The 23,032-nt window shown below is 40.1% G+C and overlaps 1 protein-coding gene across 1 annotated transcript in view; it reads left to right on the top strand.

The window, feature by feature from the left end:
* Positions 1–23,032, top strand: part of SHOC2 (SHOC2 leucine rich repeat scaffold protein) — a 366,282-nt gene that overhangs the window by 41,053 nt on the left and 302,197 nt on the right. Inside the window, exon 2 of the mRNA XM_053692996.1 lies at positions 12,602–13,496. Coding sequence (XP_053548971.1) covers positions 12,794–13,496 — 703 coding nt within the window. The 5' untranslated portion in view covers positions 12,602–12,793. The remainder of the gene's footprint in view (positions 1–12,601; positions 13,497–23,032) is intronic.

Genomic DNA, 23,032 nt, shown 5'->3' with positions numbered 1-23,032 from the left:
TCTAGCCGATGGTTTCCCTGGGTTTGTTTTCACTTGTGTGCTTGTGGCGTTTTGGGGCTCTCCTTTTTTGGTATATTGGTTTTAAAAGGAAAAATTTCTATCTCTATCCCCCTGATTTAGTAAAGCAAATAGTGGCTCAGACTATACATTCCTCTCAGTTTGGCGCATTTACCAATGCGCACCAATGCGATTAAAAAAATAAAATTAGATTTACTAATTTTTGTCATTTCCTAGAGTCTGCCTTAACATTACGAAAATTGTAGTAACAATGTGTTTATATAGGGTCATTATAATAATGTTACAGAAAAATAAATGTGCAAATTTGCCCCTTATAAAACACAAATGTAATAGAATACTTGAAGATGGCAAAAAATACTACCTAAACAACCCACTGGTTTAAAATGATAAATTTCCTTTTTTCGCGTTGAGAAATTCATTATAATCGGCCCAGCTCACCTTCCCAACAGCGCCAATTAATACGTGCGATTTTTTTGATAAATTTGTGCACACCAGTGTTCCTCTCCAAGGGGGAGCTGCAAAGAACTTGGAGGAGAATACGAAGAAGAATTCTCCTAGCCCTTGATAATTCTAGTTATATGTAGCAGCATTGATGTGCTTATCCCAATTGTTGTGGGGATACCCTTTGAAATGTGTATGTGTGCGAGAGTCCCTGTGAGAATGTGCTAAAGCCCTTACTTTGCTGCACGTACTGCTGAAATACAGTGCAAGTTATAGGGTCTAGTTCCAAGAGAGCAGTGGCAATCACCACACATCCATCCATCCAGTTGTGCTCATAAGTTTACATACACTGGCAGAATTTGATTTCTTGGCCATTTTTCAGAGACTAGGAATAACACAAACTTTTCTTTCACTCATGGTTAGTGTTTGGCTGAAGCCATTTATTATCAATCAACTGTGTTTACTTTCTTTTTTAAAATCATAACAAACTACCCAAATGACCCTGATCAAAAGTTTACATACCCCAGTTCTTAATACTGTGTATTGCCCCCTTTAACATCAATTACAGCTTGAAGTCTCTTGTGGTATTTGTGGATGAGGCTCTTTATCTTCTCAGATGGTAAAGCTGCCCATTCTTCCTGGCAAAAAGACTCCAGTTCCTGTAAATTCTTGGGCTGTCTTGCATGAACTGCACGTTTTATCTCCCCAGAGTGGCTCAATGATATTGAGGTCAGGAGTCTGAGATGGCCACTCCAGAACCTTAACTTTATTCTGCTGTAGCCAATGACGAGTCAACTTGGCCTTGTGTTAAGAATCATTGTCATGTTGGAATGTCCAAGTACGTCCCATGCGCAGCTTCCGGGCTGATGAATGCAAATCTTCCTCCAGTATTTCTTTTTTTTTTTTTTTTTTTTTTTTAAATGGTTTTTATTAGTGTTAAAGAAATAACATTACAATCATTTAACTTATATCACAAACAATCAAGATATACAGTATCTGAGACCAACTAGCAATTTACAAGCTGTGGAGCTTATCATTCATATCAAATAATGAATAAAAATCACAAGAATAATAGCATAGTTTCATCTCACTTCTTACCTGTCACTTGTACATTACGTGAACACCCGATTATGTGCTATAGGGGAGAAATAGTCATTAATCTAAGGGATTGGTGTAAAGCTAGGCCTGACTCAAATGTACAGTCTAGCAGTCGTGGTTGCAGCGTCAAGTGACGTTCTAATAGAGGACTAGTATATAAAGGCAAATGGGCTAGCAAGCCCTCTTACTTAGAGCTCACACGTATTTGAGTGTGTTTATAAACAAACCTAAATCAGCCCAGCGTGGGCAAACCCATTAGTCCAGCAGCTCTGTCAGCCACACCCGGGCAGTGCACCTTACGCATGGGGGGGATGAGGGGAGGGATACATAGACAGGGGAATGATGGGGAGATTGGGTAGGGAGAAAGGAGAGAAAAAATAAAAGAGGGGGAACCCCAGAGGCTTGAGTTCTGCAAAGCGTGTCTTACTGACATGCATGCCATTCCTGCCAAGTCTCCCAATACGCTTCCATCGTATTAGTTTCTCCAGCAACATATTTCTCCATTGTCTCAAAATGCTTAACCAGATCGCACACCTCATTCAAGGGCGGGGGTTCCGGCTGCTTCCATGCCCTGGCAATGCATAGTTTAGCGGCTGCCAAGATGTATATGAGCATTTTATTAGTAGAAGTTGGAGTAGATCTTGGAAATATGTGAAACAGTGCCATTTGGGGAGTCAGGCACAGATTTATATTAAGTGTTTGAATAAGCACTTCAACATCTCTCCACAGCTGGACAATTTTCCTGCATGACCACCACGTATGAATGTCTGAACCAAGCTGGTTGCAGTTTCTCCAGCACCAGGGGCTGCTAGTTTTATATATCATAGCCAGTCTCACAGGAGTCCTATGCCATTTCAACAAGACTTTCACATACGTCTCTAGAACTGTCACACAGTGTAGAGTTTTCTTTGTAAGTGTGATCGCCGATGCGAAATCTGCCATCGGAATTGTGACTTCCAGATCTCTGCACCAAGATTTAAATTGCCATGGGAGGTCTGTAATTTGGTCTGACATAAGCGCCGTATAATGGAAGGACAAAGGCCTAGTCACGGTCTTACCTTGCACCCATCTCTCCTCCCATTTGGTTCTTTCTCTCAATGCAGCCTTGGGGAAACCCCTGGATCTAAGAAGACTTAGGACCCTCAAACTCAAATCGTGCCCATTTTGGGCTTTCTTCTAAGGTTTCACACAATTGGGGAGCCATTATAAATGTACCCGCCAGGTAACAATCAGAAACAAGATTAATTCCCTTCTGTAGCCAGACTTCCAAATGTACATTTGGAAAGCTCCATAGTAAACCGCTCATACTGGGAATAGGGGACGGGTGCGGGGAGATTCCAGTACAATGGCGGAGATCATGCCATAGGGTATAGGCTTGTTGGACAATAGGGTTGGCAATTATTTTACCCAGATTCATATGTTTGGGTACCCATATTATATCTCTGAGATTGAGACACAACGGAATAGACTGCTCGTCAAGTCTGAACCATCCTGGCTTCTCAGCAAGAACACCCCACGCTGAGATGTGGGTAAGCCTTGCCGCCTCGTAATAGAGGTATATGTTGGGAAACGCAATACCCCCACTTGGGAATGGCCTTTGGAGAGTTTTATATGCCACTCTCTGGATCTTATTCCTCCAGACATAATGTAGAAATGCTCTGTGGATTTGGTGGAGAAATCTATAAGGGACATTAAGCGGCAAACATCGAAAAAGATATAGAACTTTCGGCAGGAGAGACGTTATGACTGTCGCTACCCTGCCAAGCCACGAGATCTCTTGATGTTCCCATTTCGACATCAGGGACTTTATCTCTTCCAGAAGTTTGTCAAAATTCTTATCCACCACCGTGTCCAGCTCACCACTCGGGTTTACTCCAAGATGGGTTAGATGGCTATCAGACCACTGGAAATCAAACCTATTTTGAAGATCAGATAACTGTTCAGCTGAGAAATTAAGAGCATAAACCTCCGCTTTCGAAACGTTTGACTTGTAATAACTCAGTCTCCCAAAAAGATCAATTAGTCGGAATACAGCTGGTATTGAGGCTTCTGGATTGGGCAGGATCAATGCGACATCGTCAGCGAATAGCACAAGTTTTTCTACATATGTGGGTTAAAGAACTCCAGTTATCTGCGACGAGATTCTGACCGCCTATGCCAACGGCTCCATGACCAAAGAGAATAAAAGGGGTGATAGGGGACACCCCTGCCTAGTCCCATTGGAGACAAGAATTTCAGGGGAACAAAACCCCGGGCCTCTAATTCTTGCATGCGGTGCTGAATACCAAGCTTGAATGGCCTCGATTGTTTGTAGCGGGAAGCCGAACACTGAGTACTTCCAAGAGCAACTCCCACCTGACCCTGTCGAAGGCCTTTTCAGCGTCACACGACAGGGCCACAACCTGTGTACCGGATCTGGTTGCGTCTGAAAAAATTGACAGCAGTCTCCTCGTATTATCTGGGCCTTGGCGCCCCTTGGTGAAGCCAACCTGATCCACCTGTACAAGGGCATGAAGAAGAGGAACCAATCTGTCTGCTAAAAGTTTGGAGTATAATTTAGTGTCCGAATTTATTAAGGAGATTGGCGATAGCTACTGCATAAGGAAGGATCTTTGGCAGGTTTGGGGATTGTATAGAAGCCTCTAAATTTTTGCGCAAGATTTTTACCCCCTGATTTGATTTTGTTGAAAAAAAGGGTGTAAAACAGGCACCAAAACTTTTGAAAACTTTTTGTAAAAGTCGCAGGGGAAACCATCAGGGCCCCGGGCCTTGTTATTTCTAAGATTCCTAATCACCAAGGCGACCTCTCTGACCTGAAATGGTTCCATCAAAGCATTCCTATCTTTCTCTGAAAGCTCAGGGAGACCCAGCTTTTTGAGGAAATCAGAGATCTCTATAACCGTTGCCGTCACCGGAGACTCACTCTTAGCAATATTGTATAATCTCTAATAGTACCCCGCAAATGCTGCTCCGATATTGGCCGGCGCCTACACCCTTTCACCATTATGTATCAAAAATTGAATTCTAGCTGCAGCCGCTCTACTTTTGAGCTTGCTAGCTAGCAAAGCATCTGCCTTGTTACTCTTATGGTATAGTAGCTGCTTAAAGGCAGATAATGCTTTCTGAATTCTATGCAGCTCCAGCTCCTTAATCAAGCCTTTTATTCTCGCAATTTCCTTTGAGACTTGTTGAGAAGGATTCATTCTATTCTGACATTCCATCTTTCACAGTTCACACATTAATTTGCCTAGAGGGGCTTTAGATAATAGCGCATTGTGGCCATTTTGGAGATACATATCCCCAGCAAATATGCCTTCAATGCAGCCCATCCGATTTGGTGGGAGGTCTGACCTTCCTGATTCACTTGGAAAAATTGTTGGATTTCTTTTTGCATGGTCTGTAAGAATAAGGAGTCTCTCCAGAGAAAGCCAGGAAACTTCCACGCCGGCTTAGCACAGGGGGCGTCCCCAGTCTGAATCTTAAATGAGACTGCATCATGGTCCGACCAGACACAATATTGGATTCTAGACTCCTGAACTAAGTTCATAGTCCATGAATCGACAAAAAAATAATCCAGACGAGAGTAGGATCTATGAGAAGCTGAGAAATATGTAAAGTCTTTAGAGTCAGGATGGCACGCTCGCCAAACATCATATAGAGAACACTGGAAAATCGCGTTCCGGAACTTAGGAGCTATTGATGTAGTGTAAGAGTCTAAGTTTTTATGTGGAGGAATTCTCTTATCAACCTGCGGATCCCAAACAAGATTAAAATCGCCACCAACGACCAGGGTTCCCTGCTTCACCCTTTCAGCTAAGGTGAGTCTTTTTAAGAAATGCCACTTGGCCCTGATTCGGGGCATAAATATTTATCAACGTATACAGTTGATAGTTCAATTTACATATCACGATGAGGAAGCGTCAGTCTTCGTCAGATATCAGATGAACTAGATGGAAAGCCACATTGGCTTTGTCTTTATAGGTAGAGTGATATATTTCCGGAAATTGAGGAAACTTAATATTCGGGATATGGGAGGTAGCCCAATGAGTCTCCTGAATGAAGACTATATCACTCCTTTTGGCCCGAAGGAAATTCCTTAGGAGGCCACGCTTATTAGAATTTAAGCCTTTTGTGTTTAGGTTAAGAAAGCTCAACGTATCTATCTGAGCCATTTTGAGGAGAGACAAAAAAAAAAAAAAACCCCACACAACGCACACGAAACGGGCAAACTGGGGAAGGGTGGGAGGAGGGGAAAGTATTAAAAGACCCAAGCAAGTACAGCTAATGCTCTAGAGGATCGGTTTGGAAAAAGATTTTAAAATAACTTAGGCCCGTTCACCTTAGTTACCTTTCCTTAAAGTGAGAGAGAAATATATGACAAAAGATAATACGCACAAATATGCGAAGTAAGAATATAGAATCTGTGTTCTAGTGTTTACTATGTAAACGTGTGTCATGGGGGGATGAAACTTGTGTGTTTCTATTACATAGGAGCCAGCCAAACCTGTGGATGGGGGAAAAATAGAATGGTCCAGTAATGGTAGTCAAGCTACACCTAAAAAGTGTGTGGGGGGGGGGGGCAGAGGGGGATACAACTACCTTTATGAAAGTCTGTTCATTTTTTTTTCAATTCTAGGTATGTCAGGTCGCCCAATTACTAAGGGCAGCTCTAGGGGCTAGGATGGGGGTCTCACCTAGCAAGTTATAAATTAAGCTAATATAAAGGACACAAAAAATAAGCATTGTGAGAATATAGATATTAGCCAACAGTCACTACCTAAAAGAAGGGTATTCCAACACACCATAGTAATGTAGACAAGAATAAACAGATCTAGAACCTGTGGACTGCTCAGAATTTTTTTTTTTTTTTTTTTGACTGCCAGTGAACATATCTAATATACTAACAGTCTCTAATATCTTGAGCTATACTAGAGACAAACTAAACGTATAATAGCCCTAAAACATGTGTACTTTATAAAAAGATAATGAAGCAGACTTTCTACCCAATGTTGTGTACTCTTATCACAATAACCTAGACAGATTAGAGATAGTTTAAACCTAAACATCAGTAATGAAGAGTTCTAAGCTTCCGGGGAAGGTCCAAGCTCGCTTCATGGTGACAGTACTGTGCCACCTTGACACCGAACACGCCGAACTATACAGCGTAATTTTATCCCAGACTAGGAATCGTGTTCCATATTAACTGGTAGCATGGTTCGGCGACAAGACAGAACAGCAAAAGAAAATTTGCATGTTGTCAGTTTAGGGTTGTTTAAGTGCATTGCACCACATGTAAAAACTGCACAATCAAAACATAGTAAAAAATATTTCTGATAACCAGCAGGCATATCTAGCACGTTGACAATCAAATACATTGAACCGTGGGAGGAAATGAGTCTCCTCTAGAGTGGGTATACTGCTCTGGCTCGACACCCAGCACGCCAAATTATACAATATAGTCTTAACACAGCCTTGGAACCTCACTCTATATTGGCTGTTAGCGTAGTCCGGCAACGAGACAGAACAGTAAATGAAAGTTTACATATTAACAGTTTAGGGCTAATTAAGGACAATACTTCACATGCAATAAGTATAAAGTCAGCTTTGTAGAAATATTATTAACCAACAATCACTACCTAAGATCAGACTTAAAACATGTGTGCTGTATAGGATAAAAGCATCCATACTTTTACCTAATTTTCATAGATTCATACCACTATAATCTAAACAGATCAAAGATATTTTAGAGCTAAACATTTACTATAAGAAGGGCTGGGCTACTGAGAGAGGAACAAGTCCCAGCCTCAGTATCAATACAGGACTGTCCTGTCACCTAGCACTCCAAGCCATATCTCATAGTTTTAGTACAGGCAAGAACAGCCTTACATAATAGCTGGGAATATAACCAGGCGACAGAGTAGGATAGCACATGAGAGCTTGCAAAGTGGTAGTTTAAGGTTATTTAAATACATTATTACACATGTAACCATTAAATGAAAAAAAAAACCACATTGTCCCTTGTAAGAAAAGTGTCTCTATATGTTTTGTAGGAGCAAGAATAAAGTCATCTGTGGAGAGAAAAAACAAAAGCATATCCCCCCCCCCCCCTTAATTAGGAATACTTATCATCTTGAGCACGCAGATCATTCAGGATCATTGTTGACAGTTGCTTCCGAAAGCGAGCTGGCTGAGCACATGGATTCCACTTGAGGCGTGTTATTTCTGGTGGGAGACAGGCGCTTGTTATTGGCATGTCTCTGTGGTAGTGGGCGCCACTCTAGGGCAGAGGCACTGAGGAAGATATTTGTAGTTGAAGGCTTATCTGGTAAATCCGTATGAGTTTCCACGTTGTGAGGTGGACGGCCTCTAGGTTGGGGGGTCTGAACTAGATCCCATTCTTTCAAATACTGTTGGGCTCTGGCCGGTGTAGTGGCTGAGAATAAGTGTCCATCTTTATGTATGAGAAGCTTTGTAGGGTAGCCCCACCGGTATTTGATGCCGCCTTGCCTCAATATCTTAGTGACTTCCCTAAAGGTGGCCCGTTTCTGAATTGTGTATTGGGAAAGATCCGGGAAGACTTGAATGTTCTGAAACCGTTCAGGTAGAGTCGGGTTAGTTAAACATTGCTTTGGTTATCTGCTCCTTATAAGTGAAGAAATGAAAGCGGGCAATAACATCCCACAGCTTTTCTGTAGGAACATTCCTACCTCTCGGGAGCCTGTGGACTCGATCTAGTAAACCCTCGCCAGGGAGTTGTGGGGCTTTTAAATAACCACAACATTTGTTGAGAAAAGCATCTAAATCTACATCTAGGATCTCCTCAGGGACCCCACGGAATCTCAAATTGTTACGGCGAGAGCGGTCTTCCATGTCCGCTATCTTATCTTCCATTGTGTCGATCATGTCAACCACTATATGTGAATGGTTGGAGAAGTTGGCTTGTTCCACCGCAAGATCTTCTTGCTTCTGCTCCAGGATGTCAACTCTCTCCCCAATAGCACCTAGATCTTTTCGCAAATCCGCAACAGTACTCTTAAAAGTTTTAGTGAGCGAATCTTGCAAATTGTTTAACTTCTGTGTAAGTGTAGCTACAATCTCTGCCGCCATTGTAGATTCAAAGCCGGGAACTGTTAGGGAGCACTGATCTAGGAGAGTTGGAGAACATTCTGCAGGATTCTCAATCTCAATCGGTTTCTCTATTTGAGATTTAGGTTTAAAGTGATCTGCCACAGAATTTTTTGTATTCTATTTGATGCAAGGGCCTCCTCCTGGAGCCCTGCGGCATGTTAAATAACAATGCTTGATCCACTACTCAGCAGCCTCAGAGTAAATATAAAGTAACTGGAAGCTCAAACGTGAATGTTTACATACAGCAAAGATGATTATGAAAAGTGTAGCTTGAAACTTAATTATATTTGCAAGGGGTAAACCCCTCTGCTATTCCCCCAACCACCAGCCCGTCAAGGCATCTACATCTTCATGTTGTAAAGAGCGTTACCATCAAATGGGGATATCTTGTGTAGCTCTGGGATCTGATGTAAAGAACAGTTCAGTTCTATGCTCTCAAAGCTGTAATAAAACCTGTACTTGTCCGGTTATTCAGAGCTGAGTATCTTAAGGGCTAAGTAACTTAATTAAATCGGCCCTCACAGAGAAAGGTTCAGCCCCTCTATTAATAGTAATATGGGACAAATAATAAAGTAAAGTCAAATCAGCCCGTTTTTATGAATGAGGACTTGGGCTCAGTATATTTCACATCTAGCCTGGGTGTAAGGCTTAACACTCTTGAAAACTAATATAATCAAATATAATTAGGCACTCTTTATGTGATGGAGAACCCTGTGCACCTGCAGTGTTCCTACCCTCTGTCGGCAGCTAATAAGAAAAGCCTAAAACAAATCGATTCGGTGACGCATGCAGGGATACAGAGCTAGCATATAGAGTTAAATAAACCCGGTTTGGTGTGTAGTTCTTGTGGTCGTTTAAATGATCTAGAGCTAGATTATGAGGGTAAGGAGGCTGGTGGATGATTATATTTGACCCCGTGGGTTCCGGTAACAAGGGTTTATATGACCCGAGAGTATAAGACGTGTGTATTTTGCAAACTCTTACCGGTCTGCATGAGCTCCTGTTACTCCAGAATGCGTCCTCTAATGCACTGGGTGTCTCCTGAAACCCTGCAAGTGGTTAGTCTTAGGAGCAAAGATGGCGGGGTTTCGCACTTTTTTTTTTAATTTAATTTTTTCTTTTTTTAGCCTCGGTGAACAAGCCGCACTTACTCTGCTTAGTGTTGACTCTTCGGTAGTCGTGCTGCTTCGTGCCCTCGCAGCTAACCTCAGGCTCACCTGGTGTAGCTCCGTTGCAGGACTCAAGATCGCTGACTGTTGCGCAGGGTGTAAAGGGGTATGTCCCGATCTCGGCTCAAGGACCGCACTGGTAGGCGCACTCGTAACCAGATGAGGTGAGCCGACAAGTGCCAAGTTTCTTCTTCACACCTCTTATCAATTAGCAAACACTTGCAGCTTGTCTCCGGAGCGGAGCCCTGACCCTCCAGAGAATAGGTGGTTTTTCGGCTTCCTAGGTAGCGTAGGATCCCAGGCCAGAGTGGGTAGTATCAAAAAGTCCAGCACCTACGGTTTTTCTTCATCAGAAGCCAGGGTACTAAGGCTGGTGTCCGTTCCTCACTCAATAATACACGTTCTGGGTGTTTTAAGCTAGTGTAATTACATAAATACCTTTTATTTAGTGGCAGTCAAGCAGAACGCTCCTAAGAAACACGTCTGCTCCATTAGACGGTTAGCTCCGCCCCCCCAGTATTTTTTTGATAACATACTGCATTCATCTTGCCATCAATTCTGACCAAATTTCCTGTGCCTTTGTAGCTCACACATCCCCAAAACATCAGCGATCCACTCCCGTGTTTCACAGTAGGAATGGTGTTCCTTTCATCATAGGCCTTGTTGACTCCTCTCCAAATGTAGTGTTTATGGTTGTGGCCAAATAGCTCAATTTTGGTCTCATCACTCCAAATGATTTTGTGCCAGAAGGTTTGAGACTTGTCTCTGTGCTGGGATGCTTTGTGGCATTTGTGTAGTAATGGCTTTCTTCTGGCGACTCGACCATGCAGCCCATCTTTCTTCAAATGCCTTCTTATTGTGCATCTGGAAACAGCCACTCCACATGTTTTCAGAGAGTCCTGTATTTCACCTGAAGTTATTTGTGGGTTTTTCTTTGCATCCCTAACAATTTTCCTGTCAATTGTGGCTGAAATTTCAGTTAATCTACCTGACCGTGGTTTAGTTTCAACAGAACCCCTCATTTTCCACTTCTTGATTAGAGTTTGAACACTGCTGATTGGCATTCTCAATTCCTTGGATATAATTTTATATCCCTTTCCTGTTTTATACAATTCAACTACCTTTTCCTGCAGATCCTTTGACAATTCTTTTGCTTTCCCCATGACTCAGAATCCAGAAAAGTCAGTGCAGCACTGGATGAAAGATGCAAGGGTCTGTCAGGAGTCCAGAAACTCATTGACCTTTTATACACACACACACTAATTACAAGAAAACAGATCACGGGTGAGGATGGTTACCTTTTTAATAGCCATTCAAACCCCTTTGTGTCAACTTGTGTTCATGTCATCAGGCCAAAATCACCAAGGTATGTAAACTTTTGATCAGGGTCATTTGGGTAGTTTCTGTTGGCATTATGATTTAAAAAGAGTAAACACAGTTGATTGATAATAAATGGCTTCAGCCAAACACTACCCATGAGTGAAAGAAAAGTTTGTGTGTTTATCATTCATATTCTCTGAAAAATGGCCAAGAAATCATAAATTCTGCCAGGGTATGTAAACTTAAAAGCACATTTATGTATGTATGTATGGCCAATGGTGTGTATGCACTCCCACTATCCTTAGGCAACTGCCAGGATGCTATGTGGCTAATATAAAGTGTGTGAAAGAAGCACTCACTGGTCTGGCGACATCTGTGACAACAGAAAACTTTTATTAAAGTGTACACTTTTTTTTTTTTTTTTTTTTTCTTTGTAAAACAATTTTTATTGAGATTAATGGGTAATACAACATATATGAATATTGTTCATTAACATCGACAAAAAATACACAAAGTACATGGAATATGAGGGTGGATAACAGAGATAATAAATTATAGGACCTATTTATAGGCTTATTATAAATGCGGCAGAGGACACAATTTTACCTCTCGGGGTGTATCTCTCTAGGGTAGCGTCTATAAGAAAGTAGGAGGTAGTCTGTGTGATAAGTGTACACTTTAAAGGGACAGTATACACTCATTTTCATATAACTGCATGTAATAGACACTACTATAAAGAATAAGATGCACAGATACTGATATAAAAATCCAGTATAAAATGGTTTAAAAACGTACTTAGAAGCTTTCAGTTTAATTCTGTTGAAAAGGCAGTTGGAAAGCCCACTGCAAGTGGGAAATAAGACCCTCCCCCTTTTGCATATGAAAATACCCTTTACACAAACAGGAGCAAGCTGGAGAAGGTAGCTGACGGTATTCAAATAAAACTTTGGGGCTTGGTTAGGAGTCTGAAAATCAGAGCAATGTTATTTAAAAATAAGCAAAACTATACATTTTAAAAAAAACAAAACAACTTTATGGGCTTTATAAATAGATCATCTACAAAACATTTATGCAAAGAAAAAATGAGTTTATAATGGCCCTTTAATAAAAGTTTTTTCTGTTGTCACAGATGTCGCCAGACCAGTGAGTGCTTTCACAAACTTTGTGTGTGAAAATATATATATATTTAATTTTCTTTTTTCTAGGTGCCAGTAGCTCCTGGGTTTGTTGAGCTCTGAACTAGTTTATTAAACTGTGTCATTTTATCTGTCTGTCTCTCTCATGACTAAGGCATTTGGTACTTTATGTAACTATTTATATATTGCTTGTTGACTTGATTTGTCTCTTTGGATATGGTTTGTGGACAGATGTTTTTCAGTGCTTTCACAGCTTTAAATAAATTTTTTTTTTTTTTTTTTTAAACGCAGAAATCGTAAAGGAATTCATGCCTTCATGACTTGCTAACCGCTTGATCTGAGGGTTGCAAAACCCCTCTGGGACCAATATGTAGCAGAAGTAAATATTTGAAGCTTCTTTTTTTTTACTGGAAATTTGATTCTGTTGAATACTGAATTTCAAACATTGGAGTTAATGAGGTACCCGGCTTTGAATCAATCACCATGAGTAGCAGTGTTGTAAAAGATAAGGACCCTAAAGATAAGGAACCCAAGGTAACTACTGTAAGGGAAAGAGAAAAGGATGCAAAAGCTTGCGGAGGACCTGTGAAAGAGAGCAAGGAGAAAGAACTTAAGACCAAAGTGAAAGATGCCAAAGAAGGAAAGAAAGATACCAGCAGCGCACAGCCTGGGGTGGCTTTTTCAGTTGACAACACCATAAAACGTCCAAATCCAGCGGCTGGACTGCGTAAAAAAGCTAGTAATGCAGAGGTTATTAAGGAGTTGAACAAATGTCGGGAGGAGAATTCTACACGGTTGGACTTGGCGAAGAGGTCCATACATATGCTTCCAGCGTCGATCAAGGAGTTGACTCAGTTAACAGAACTTTATTTATATGGCAACAAGCTGCAGTCCCTACCCGCTGAGGTGGGCAGCCTTGTGAACTTGGTGACACTGGCTCTAAGTGAGAATTCTCTGACCAGCCTGCCAGACTCTCTTGATAGTTTGAAAAAGCTTCGCATGCTTGACTTGCGACATAACAAACTTAGGGAAATCCCGTCAGTGGTTTACAGGCTGAGTTCTCTGACCACACTCTATTTACGCTTTAATCGCATCACTACTGTGGAGAAGGATATTAAAACTCTTTCAAAACTTACAATGCTGAGTATCAGAGAGAACAAAATCAAGCAGCTACCAGCAGAAACAGGTAAGTGAAACTTTAAAGTTTTTTTTATATTAGAGGGTGCTGCAAGAGTGCAATTTTTTTCTTTTTAAAGAAAGAGTTTTATGTCTTGTAAAAGAACTGCATTAGCGGACATTTATGTTGATTGGTAGATCTAGAAACAAAAAACCTTCCCATAAGTGTCGCTTGTTATGTGTAAAATAGAAAAGACAATTCAAGTACTTGCAGGGAAAAGGGTCTAAACAGCAAAGGGTTAATCCTATATAACACACAAATTTTTATTTCCCTAAATGACAATATAAATATAAATATTTATCAGCCAGCAGTTTTTTGTTTTTTTTAATTAAAATGTATAAAATAGTAATGTATTTCCTTTAAAAAAAACGTTTGATATACTTGTATACAAATTGTATTAATAATGTTCCTTAGGGGCCTGTTGGCTATTTAATATTGTTATTGTCATTTAAGTAAATGTTTGAAAATGTGTATTTTACATAGGAGTAACACTTTGCTGTCAAGCACCTTTTCATTGTAAGTATCAGTTGTTACATTTTTGTAGAGCACCAACAGATTCTACAGCACTGGTAAAAATGAGACGGGAAAACTTTTTTTTTCTTTCATATAATTGGCAAGAGTCCATGAGCTAGTGACATATGGGATATACATTCCTACCAGAGGGGCAAAGTTTCCCAAATCTCAAAATTCCTATAAATACACCCCTCACCACACTCACAATTCAGTTTTACAAACTTTGCCTCCTATGGAGGTGGTGAAGTAAGTTTGTGCTAAGATTTCTACGTTGATATGCGCTTCTCAGCATTGTTGAAGCCCGATTCCTCTCAGAGTACAGTAAATGTCAGAGGGATGTGAAGGGAATATCACCTATTGAATGCAATGGTTTTCCTCACGGGAGATCTATTTAATAGGTTCTCTGTTATCGGTCGTAGAGATTCATCTCCTACCTCCCTTTTCAGATCGACGATATACTCTTATATATACCATTACCTCTGCTGATTCTCGTTTCAGTACTGGTTTGGCTATCTGCTATATGTGGATGGGTGTCTTTCGGTAAGTATATTTTTATTACTTAAAGGGACAGTCAAGTCCAAAAAAAACTTTCATGTTTCAAATAGGGCATGTCATTTTAAACAACTTTCCAATTTACTTTTATCACCAATTTTGCTTTGTTCTTTTGGTATTCTTAATTGAAAGCTAGACCTAGGAAGGCTCATATGATAATTTCTAAGCCCTTGAAGGCCGCCTCTAATCACATGCTTTTGTATTTGCTTTTCACAGCAGGGGAGAGCTAGTTCAGGTAAACCCTATAGATAATATTGTGAGCACGCCCGTGGGTTGTGGCAGACACTGCACTAATTGGCTAAAATGAAAGTCAATAGATAATAAATAAAATGTCATGTGATCAGGGGGCTGTCAGAAGATGCTTAGATACAAGGTAATCACAAAGGTAAAAAGTATATTAATATAACTGTGTTTTTTATGCAAAACTGGGGAATGGGTAATAAAGGGATTATCTATCTTTTAAAACAACAAAAATTCTGGTGTTTACTGTCCCTTTAATACACCTCAGCTATGGTTTGGCACTTTATGCATTAATATAAAGTTCTAAATATATGTATTGTACTTATATTTGCCATGAGTCAGGTTCATGTATTTCCTTTTTGCAGACTGTCAGTTTCATATTTGGGGAAAATAAACATATTAAGAAATATTTTTCTTACTTGGGGTTTAAAATTGACTTCATGTTTCTTTGCAAATTGCGGGCAGGATTAGGCCCGTGGGTGCGCCAAATGCTAGACTTTATTGCGTCATTCCTGGCACGAGAATTTTTTGGCGCGAAAGTCCGTCATTTCTGGCGTCATAGTTGACGCCGAGTTCCTTACTCAAGGTTGCGTCGTTAGTGACGCGAGTGTCCGGACGTTGTTGGCTCCAAAAAAATTTCAGTTACGTTGTGCGTCATACTTGGCGCCAAATGTTTTCATTATTTTTTCACCCCATTGCTATTTGCCTCTTGCCTTTTTCTATGTCAGAGGGCTATGCTATTTGCATTTTTTCCCATTCCTGAAACTGTCATATAAGGAAATTGATAATTTTGCTTTATATGTATTTTTTTCTTTTACATTTTGCAAGATGTCTCAATCTGATCCTGTCTCAGAAGTATCTGTTGGAACTTTGGTGCCTGATATCAGTTCTACCAAAGCTATGTGCATTTGTTGTAAACTTGTGGAGATTATATCTCTGAATGTCATTTGTAATAGTTGTCATGATAAACTTTTACATGCAGATAATGTGTCAATCAGTAATAGTACATTGCCGGTTGCAGTTTCTTCAACTTCTAATGTACATGATATACTTATGAATTTTAAAGAATTTGTTACTGATTCTATTCAGAAGGCTCTGTCTGCTTTTCCATCTTCTAATAAACGTAAAAGGTCTTTTAAAACTTCTCATAAGGTTGATGAAATTTCAAATGACCGACAACATAATGAATTATCCCCCTCTGATGAGGATCTATCTGATTCAGAAGATCCTTCCTCAGATATCGACACTGACAAATCTAATTATTTAAAATGGTGTATATTCGTTCTTTGTTAAAAGAAGTGTTAATTACTTTGGATATTGAGGAAACTAGTCTCCTTGACATTAAAACTATTAAACGTTTAAATTCTGTTTTTAAACCTCCTGTGGTTACTCCAGAGATTTTTCCTATTTCTGATGCTATTTCTGATATTTCTAAGGAATGGAATAAGCCGGGTGGTATTTTTATTCCTTCAAGGTTTAAAAAAAATGTATCCCTTACCAGCAACTTCAATAGAATTTTGGGAAAAGATCCCCAAAGTTGATGGGGCTATTTCTACTCTTGCTAAACGTACCACTATTCCTATGGAAGATAGTACTTCTTTTAAATATCCTTTAGATAGGAAACTTGAATCTTATCTAAGGAAAGCCTATTTATATTCAGGTCTTCTTCTCAGGCTTGCAATTTCTTTGGCTGGTGTTGCAGCTGCATCAACTTTTTGGTTGGAGAATTTAGCGCAACAAGAATTGGATTCTGATGTATCTAGCATTGTTCGCTTACTGCAACATGCTAATCATTTTATTGTGATGCCATTTTTGATATTATCAAAATTGATGTTAGATCCATGTCTTTAGCTATTTTAGCTAGAAGAGCTTTGTGGCTTAAATCTTGGAATGCTGACATCTAGATTGCTATCTCTTTCTTTCCAAGGTAATAATTTATTTGGTTCTCAGTTGGATTCTATTATTTCAACTGTTACTGGGGGGAAGGGAGTTTTTTTTGCCTCAGGATAAAAAAAACCTAAGGGGAAATCTAAGGCTTCTAACCGTTTTCGTTCCTTTCGTCAAAATAAAGAACAAAAACCTAATCCTTCCCCCAAGGAATATGTTTCCAATTGGAAGCTTCCTCAAATTGGAATAAATCCAAGCCATTTAAGAAACCAAAGTCAGCCTTTAAGTCCGCATGAAGGTGCGGCCCTTATTCCAGCTCAGCTGGTAGGGGGCAGATTACGGTTTTTCAAAGATGTTTGGATTAAATTCTGTCCAAAATCATTAGATTCAGAACATTCTCTCAGGGGTATCGAATAGGATTCAGAGTAAGACCTCCTGTGAGAAGATTTTTATCTCTCTCTCGCATCCCAGCAAATCCAGTAAAAGCTCAGACTTTCCTGAAGTGTGTTTCAGACCTGGAGTCTTCAGGGGTAAATCATGCCAGTTCCTTTTCAGGAACAGGGTCTGGGGTTTTATTCAAATCTATTCATTGTCCCAAAGAAGGAAAATTCATTCAGACCAGTTCTGGATCTGAAAATTTTGAATAGTTATGTAAGAGTATCAACTTTCAAAATGGTAACTATAAGGACTATTCTGCCTTTTGTTCAGCAAGGACATTATATGTCCACAATAGACTTGCAGGATGCATACCTTCATGTTCCGATTCATCCAGATCATTATCAGTTCCTGAGATTCTCTTTTCTAGACTTGCATTTGTTCCATTTGGCCTATCAACGGCTCCAAGAATCTTTTCAAAGGTTCTCGGTGCCCTACTCTCTGTAACCAGAGAGCAGGGTATTGCGGCATTTCCTTATTTGGACGAAATCTGTATAATAGCTCAGTGTTTAAATTCTGCAGAATCTCACACAAATCAACTAGTGTTGTTTCTCTGGAAACATGGTTGGAGAATCAATTTACCAAAAAGTTTGATACCTCAGACAAGGGTCACCTTTTTAGGTTTCCAGATAGAGTCAATGTCCATGACTGTCTCTAACAGACGAGACGTTTAAAATTGGTTGCAGCCTGTCAGCACCTTCAGTCTCAGTCATTCCCTTCAGTGGCTATGTGCATGGAAGTTTTAGGTCTCATGACTGCAGCTTCGGACGCGATCCCCTTTGTTCGTTTTCACATGAGACCTCTCCAGCTTTGTATGCTGAATCAATGGCGCTGGGATTATACAAAGATATCACAATTAATATCCTTAAATCCCAATGTTCGACACACTCTCTGATGTGGTGGTTAAATCGCCAGTGTTTAGTTCAAGGGGCTTCTTTTTTTCGGCCAACCTGGACTGTGAGCACAACAGATGCGAGTCTTTCAGGTAGGGGAGCTGTTTGGGGATATCTGACAGCACAAGGGGTTTGGAAATCTCAAGAAGCGAGATTACCAATCAATATTTTAGAACTCTGTGCAATTCTCAGAGCTCTTCAGTTTTGGCCTCTGTTGAAGAAAGAACCGTTCATGTGTTTTCAGACAGACAATATCACAGCTGTGGCATATGTCAATCATCAGGGTGGGACTCACAGTCCCCAAGCTATGAAAGAAGTATCTTGGATACTTGTTTGGGCGGAATCCAGCTCCTGTCTAATTTCTGCGGTGCATATCCTAGGTGTGGACAATTGGGAGGCGGATTATCTCAGCAGTCAGACTTTACATCCGGGGGAGTGGTCTCTCCATCCAGATGTTTTCTCAGATTGTTCAGATGTGGGTTCTTCCAGAGATAGATCTGATGGCCTCTCATCTAAACAAGAAACTTCCCAGATACCTGTCCAGGGATTTTCAGGCAGAAGCAGTGGATGCATTGACACTTCCTTGGTGTTATCAACCTGCTTATATTTTCCCGCCTCTAGTTCTTCTCCAAGAGTGATCTCCAAAATAATCATGGAACAATCGTTTGTGTTGCTGGTGGCTCCAGCATGGCCTCACAGGTTTTGGTATGCGGATCTTGTTCGGATGTCCAGTTGCCAACCTTGGCCACTTCCGTTAGGGCCGGACCTATTGTCTCAAGGTCCGTTTTTCCATCAGGATCTCAAATCATTAAATTTGAAGGTGTGGAAATTGAACGCCTAGTGCTAAGTCATAGAGATTTCTCTGACTCAGTGATTAATACTATGTTACAAGCTCGTAAATCTGTCTCTAGAAATATTTATTATCGAGTTTGGAAGACTTGCATTTCATGGTGTTCTTATAAATTTTCTTGGCATTCTTTTAGAATTCCTAGAATTTTACAGTTTCTTCAGGATGGTTTGGATAAGGGTTTATCTGCAAGTTCCTTGAAAGGACAAATCTCTGCTCTTTCTGTTTTATTTCACAGAAAGATTGCCAAACTTTCAGTTCTTTGGACATTAAACTACTTTCTTGGAAAGTATTGTTCCTTTTGGCCATCTCTTCTGCTAAAAGAGTTTCTGAACTATCTGCTCTTTCTTGTGAATCTCCTTTTCTGATTTTTCATCAGACTAAGGCGGTTTTGCGGACTTCATTTCAATTTTTACCTAAGGTTGTGAATTCTAACAACATTAGTAGAGAAATTGTTGTCCCTTCCTTGTGTCCTAATCCTAAGAATTCTTTGGAAAGATCCTTATTCTTTGGATGTGGTGAGAGCTTTGAAATATTATGTTGAAGCTACTAAAGATTTCAGAGTAGACTTCTAGTCTATTTGTTATATTTTCTGGTTCTAGGAAAGGTCAGAAGACTTCTGCTATTTCCTTGGCTTCTTGGTTAAAGCTTTTGATTCATCAAGCTTATTTGGAGTCGGGTCAGGCGCCGCCTCAGAGAATTACAGCTCATTCTACTAGATCAGTCTCCACTTCGTGGGCTTTTAAGAATGAAGCTTCAGTTGATCAGATGTGCAAAGCGGCGACTTGGTCCTCTTCGCATACATTTACTAAATTCTACCGTTTTGATGTATTTGCTTCTTCAGAAGCAGTTTTTGGTAGAAAAGTTCTTCAGGCAGCTGTTTCAGTTTGATTCTTCTGCTTATGTTTTAAGTTTTTCTTGTCATTAAAGGATAAACTTATAATTTGGGTTGTGGATTATTTTTCAGCGGAAAATGACTAGTGTCTAGTGACTCTTGTGTGGAGTTCCACATCTTGGGTATTGATATTCTATATGTCACTAGCTCATGGACTCTTGCTAATTACATGAAAGAAAACATAATTTATAGAAGAACTTACCTGATAAATTAATTTCTTTCATATTGGCAAGAGTCCATGAGGCCCACCCTTTTTATGTTGGTTATGCTTTTTTTGTATAAAGCACAATAATTTCCAAATTCCTTTGTTGATGCTTTTTACTCCTTTCTTTATCACCCCACTACTTGGCTATTCGTTAAACTGAATTGTGGGTGTGGTGAGAGGTGTATTTTTATAGGCATTTTGAGGTTTGGGAAACTTTACCTCTCCTGGTAGGATTGTATATCTCATACGTCACTAGCTCATGGACTCTTGCCAATATGAAAGAAATGAATTTATCAGGTAAGTTCTTACATAAATTATGTTGTGTTTTTTTAGTTTAAATATGTTTAAAATATTTATTTTGTATGGAATCTTTTACTGTAAGAAAGCTTCAAAAGTATTCAAACCTTTTTATACCTCCATACTGTAGTGTATCTCCTTTAGTAATCTGACCTTGCAGACAGAGGCTTATGTCCCATGCTGAGTGTTACCTGTAGGACTTGCTGTACACTGGTCGTATAGTGAGCGGGAATCTTACCTGTTACATATGTACGGCAATGCAAGCTGTACACTGGTCGTGTAGTGAGCGGGAATCTTACCTGTTTGCTACATATGTACGGCAATGCAAGCCAGGTGTTTTGTAGGTAGTGACCTCCTCCTATATTTTGTGTAGGCTCTGCTACAGCATTGTAGTGATATCATGTGACTGCAACACTACCTCCTGATGCCTTTGTATATGTAAAACTCATACAACTTTGTCTTTGTTTTTTTGCCTTTAGGACTCAACTATGGTTAAAAAAGTAAGAAATAAAAAAAAATAAAACAAATTTGCAACTCTGTCAGACCCACTGACATGCTTAAAGGGATATGAAATCCAAAAAATGTCTTGTGATTCGGACAGAACATACCATTTTAAAAAAGTTTGCAATTTTGCTTCTCAAATTTGCTTTATTCCCATAATATTCTGTGTTGAACAGATACCTAGGTAGGCATCTAGAACACTACATGGCAGGAAATAGTGCTGCCATCTAGTGCTCTTGAAAATGTTCAACATTCTTGCAAAACTGCTGCGTTATAGTGCTCCTGAAATTGGCAGACTCCTAAGCACACGTCCCTACTTTTCATCAACAGATACCAAGAAAACAAAAAATAGAAGTAAATTAGAAAGTTGTTTAAAATTGCATGCGCTATCTGAATCATGAAAGAACAATGTTGGGTTTTATTTCCCTTTAAGAACAATTAACTCCTAACCACAACGACCCTCCTTCTATGCAAATGCCCCTCATTACTCTAACCCTTAGCCCAACACAGCAAATAGCCCTAACAGCCTATTAGTAACTAGAGGTCCCCTTCCCCTAATTCCGCCAACTAAAAGTCCCCATCTTAACTTTTTTTTTTTTTATTAGACCTTACTAATAAAAATAGCAGAATCCTCTACAAACCCTGCCACAGTCACTAGTTTGGCACAAAAAAGGGTTAACTGACCCTTTCCACCTTAAAGGGACAGTTTACTAAAAAATGTTCTCCCGTTTAATTTGTTCCCAATGATCCACTTTACCTGCTGGACTGTATTAAATTGTTTACAACTATTTCCATTACCCTTATATTGGCATTTGAAATAGTTGATTTAGCCTGTGGTATCCCCACCTATTCTGAAAGTTTCTGGCCTTAAGGCCAAGCTGTTTAAACACAGCCAGCAGAAGAAATTACACTCCCAGTGGGGTGTAGAAGATATAAGGTAAGAAAAACAGAATTTATGCTTACATGATAAATTACTTTCTCCAACGGTGTGTCCGGTCCACTGCGTCATCCATAACTTGTGGGAATATTCTCTTCCCCAACAGGAAATGGCAAAGAGCACAGCAAAAGCTGTCCATATAGTCCCTCCTAGGCTCCGCCCCCCCAGTCATTCGACCGACGGACAGGAGAAAAAAAGGAGTAACTATAGGGTGCCGTGGTGACTGTAGTTAAAGAAAGAAATTTATCAAACCTGATTAAAAAACCAGGGCGGGCCGTGGACCGGACACACCGTTGGAGAAAGTAATTTATCAGGTAAGCATAAATTCTGTTTTCTCCAACATTGGTGTGTCCGGTCCACGGCGTCATCCATAACTTGTGGGAACCAATACCAAAGCTTTAGGACACGGATGAAGGGAGGGAGCCAATCAGGTTACCTAAACAGAAGGCACCACGGCTTGCAAAACCTTTCTCCCAAAAATAGCCTCCGAAGAAGCAAAAGTATCAAATTTGTAGAATTTGGCAAAAGTGTGCAGAGAAGACCAAGTCGCTGCCTTACATATCTGATCAACAGAAGCCTCGTTCTTAAAGGCCCATGAGGAAGCCACAGCCCTAGTAGAGTGAGCTGTGATTCGTTCGGGAGGCTGCCGTCCGGCAGTCTCGTAAGCCAATCGGATGATGCTTTTCAGCCAAAAGGAAAGAGAGGTAGCAGTAGCTTTTTGACCTCTCCTCTGTCCAGAATAAACGACAGAGAAGACGTTTGTCTGAAATCCTTAGTTGCTTCTAAATAGAACTTTAAAGCACGGACTACATCTAAATTATGTAACAAACGTTCCTTCTTTGACACTGGATTCAGACACAAAGAAGGCACAACTATTTCCTGGTTAATATTCTTGTTGGAAACAACCTTTGGAAGGAAACCAGGTTTAGTACGCAAAACAACCTTATCTGAATGGAACACCAGATAGGGCGGATTACACTGCAGAGCAGATAATTCAGAAACTCTTCTAGCAGAAGAAATAGCAACCAAAAACAGAACTTTCCAAGATAACAGCTTGATATCTATGGAATGTAGAGGTTCAAACGGAACCCCTTGAAGAACTAAATTTAGACTCCAGGGAGGAGTCAAAGGTCTGTAAACAGGCTTGATCCTGACCAAAGCCTGAAAAAAAGCTTGAACATCTGGCATAGCTGCCAGTCGTTTGTGTAACAAGACAGATAAAGCAGAAATCTGTCCTTTTTAGAGAACTCGCTGATAATCCCTTGTCCAAACCTTCTTGGAGAAAGGAAAGGATCCAAGGAATTTTAATCTTACTCCATGAGAATCCCTTGGATTCACACCAA

The sequence above is a fragment of the Bombina bombina genome, chromosome 9 (assembly GCF_027579735.1).
Source record: "Bombina bombina isolate aBomBom1 chromosome 9, aBomBom1.pri, whole genome shotgun sequence".
In the NCBI taxonomy this organism is placed as follows: domain Eukaryota; kingdom Metazoa; phylum Chordata; class Amphibia; order Anura; family Bombinatoridae; genus Bombina; species Bombina bombina.
This window is presented reverse-complemented; position numbering and strand designations above follow the sequence as displayed.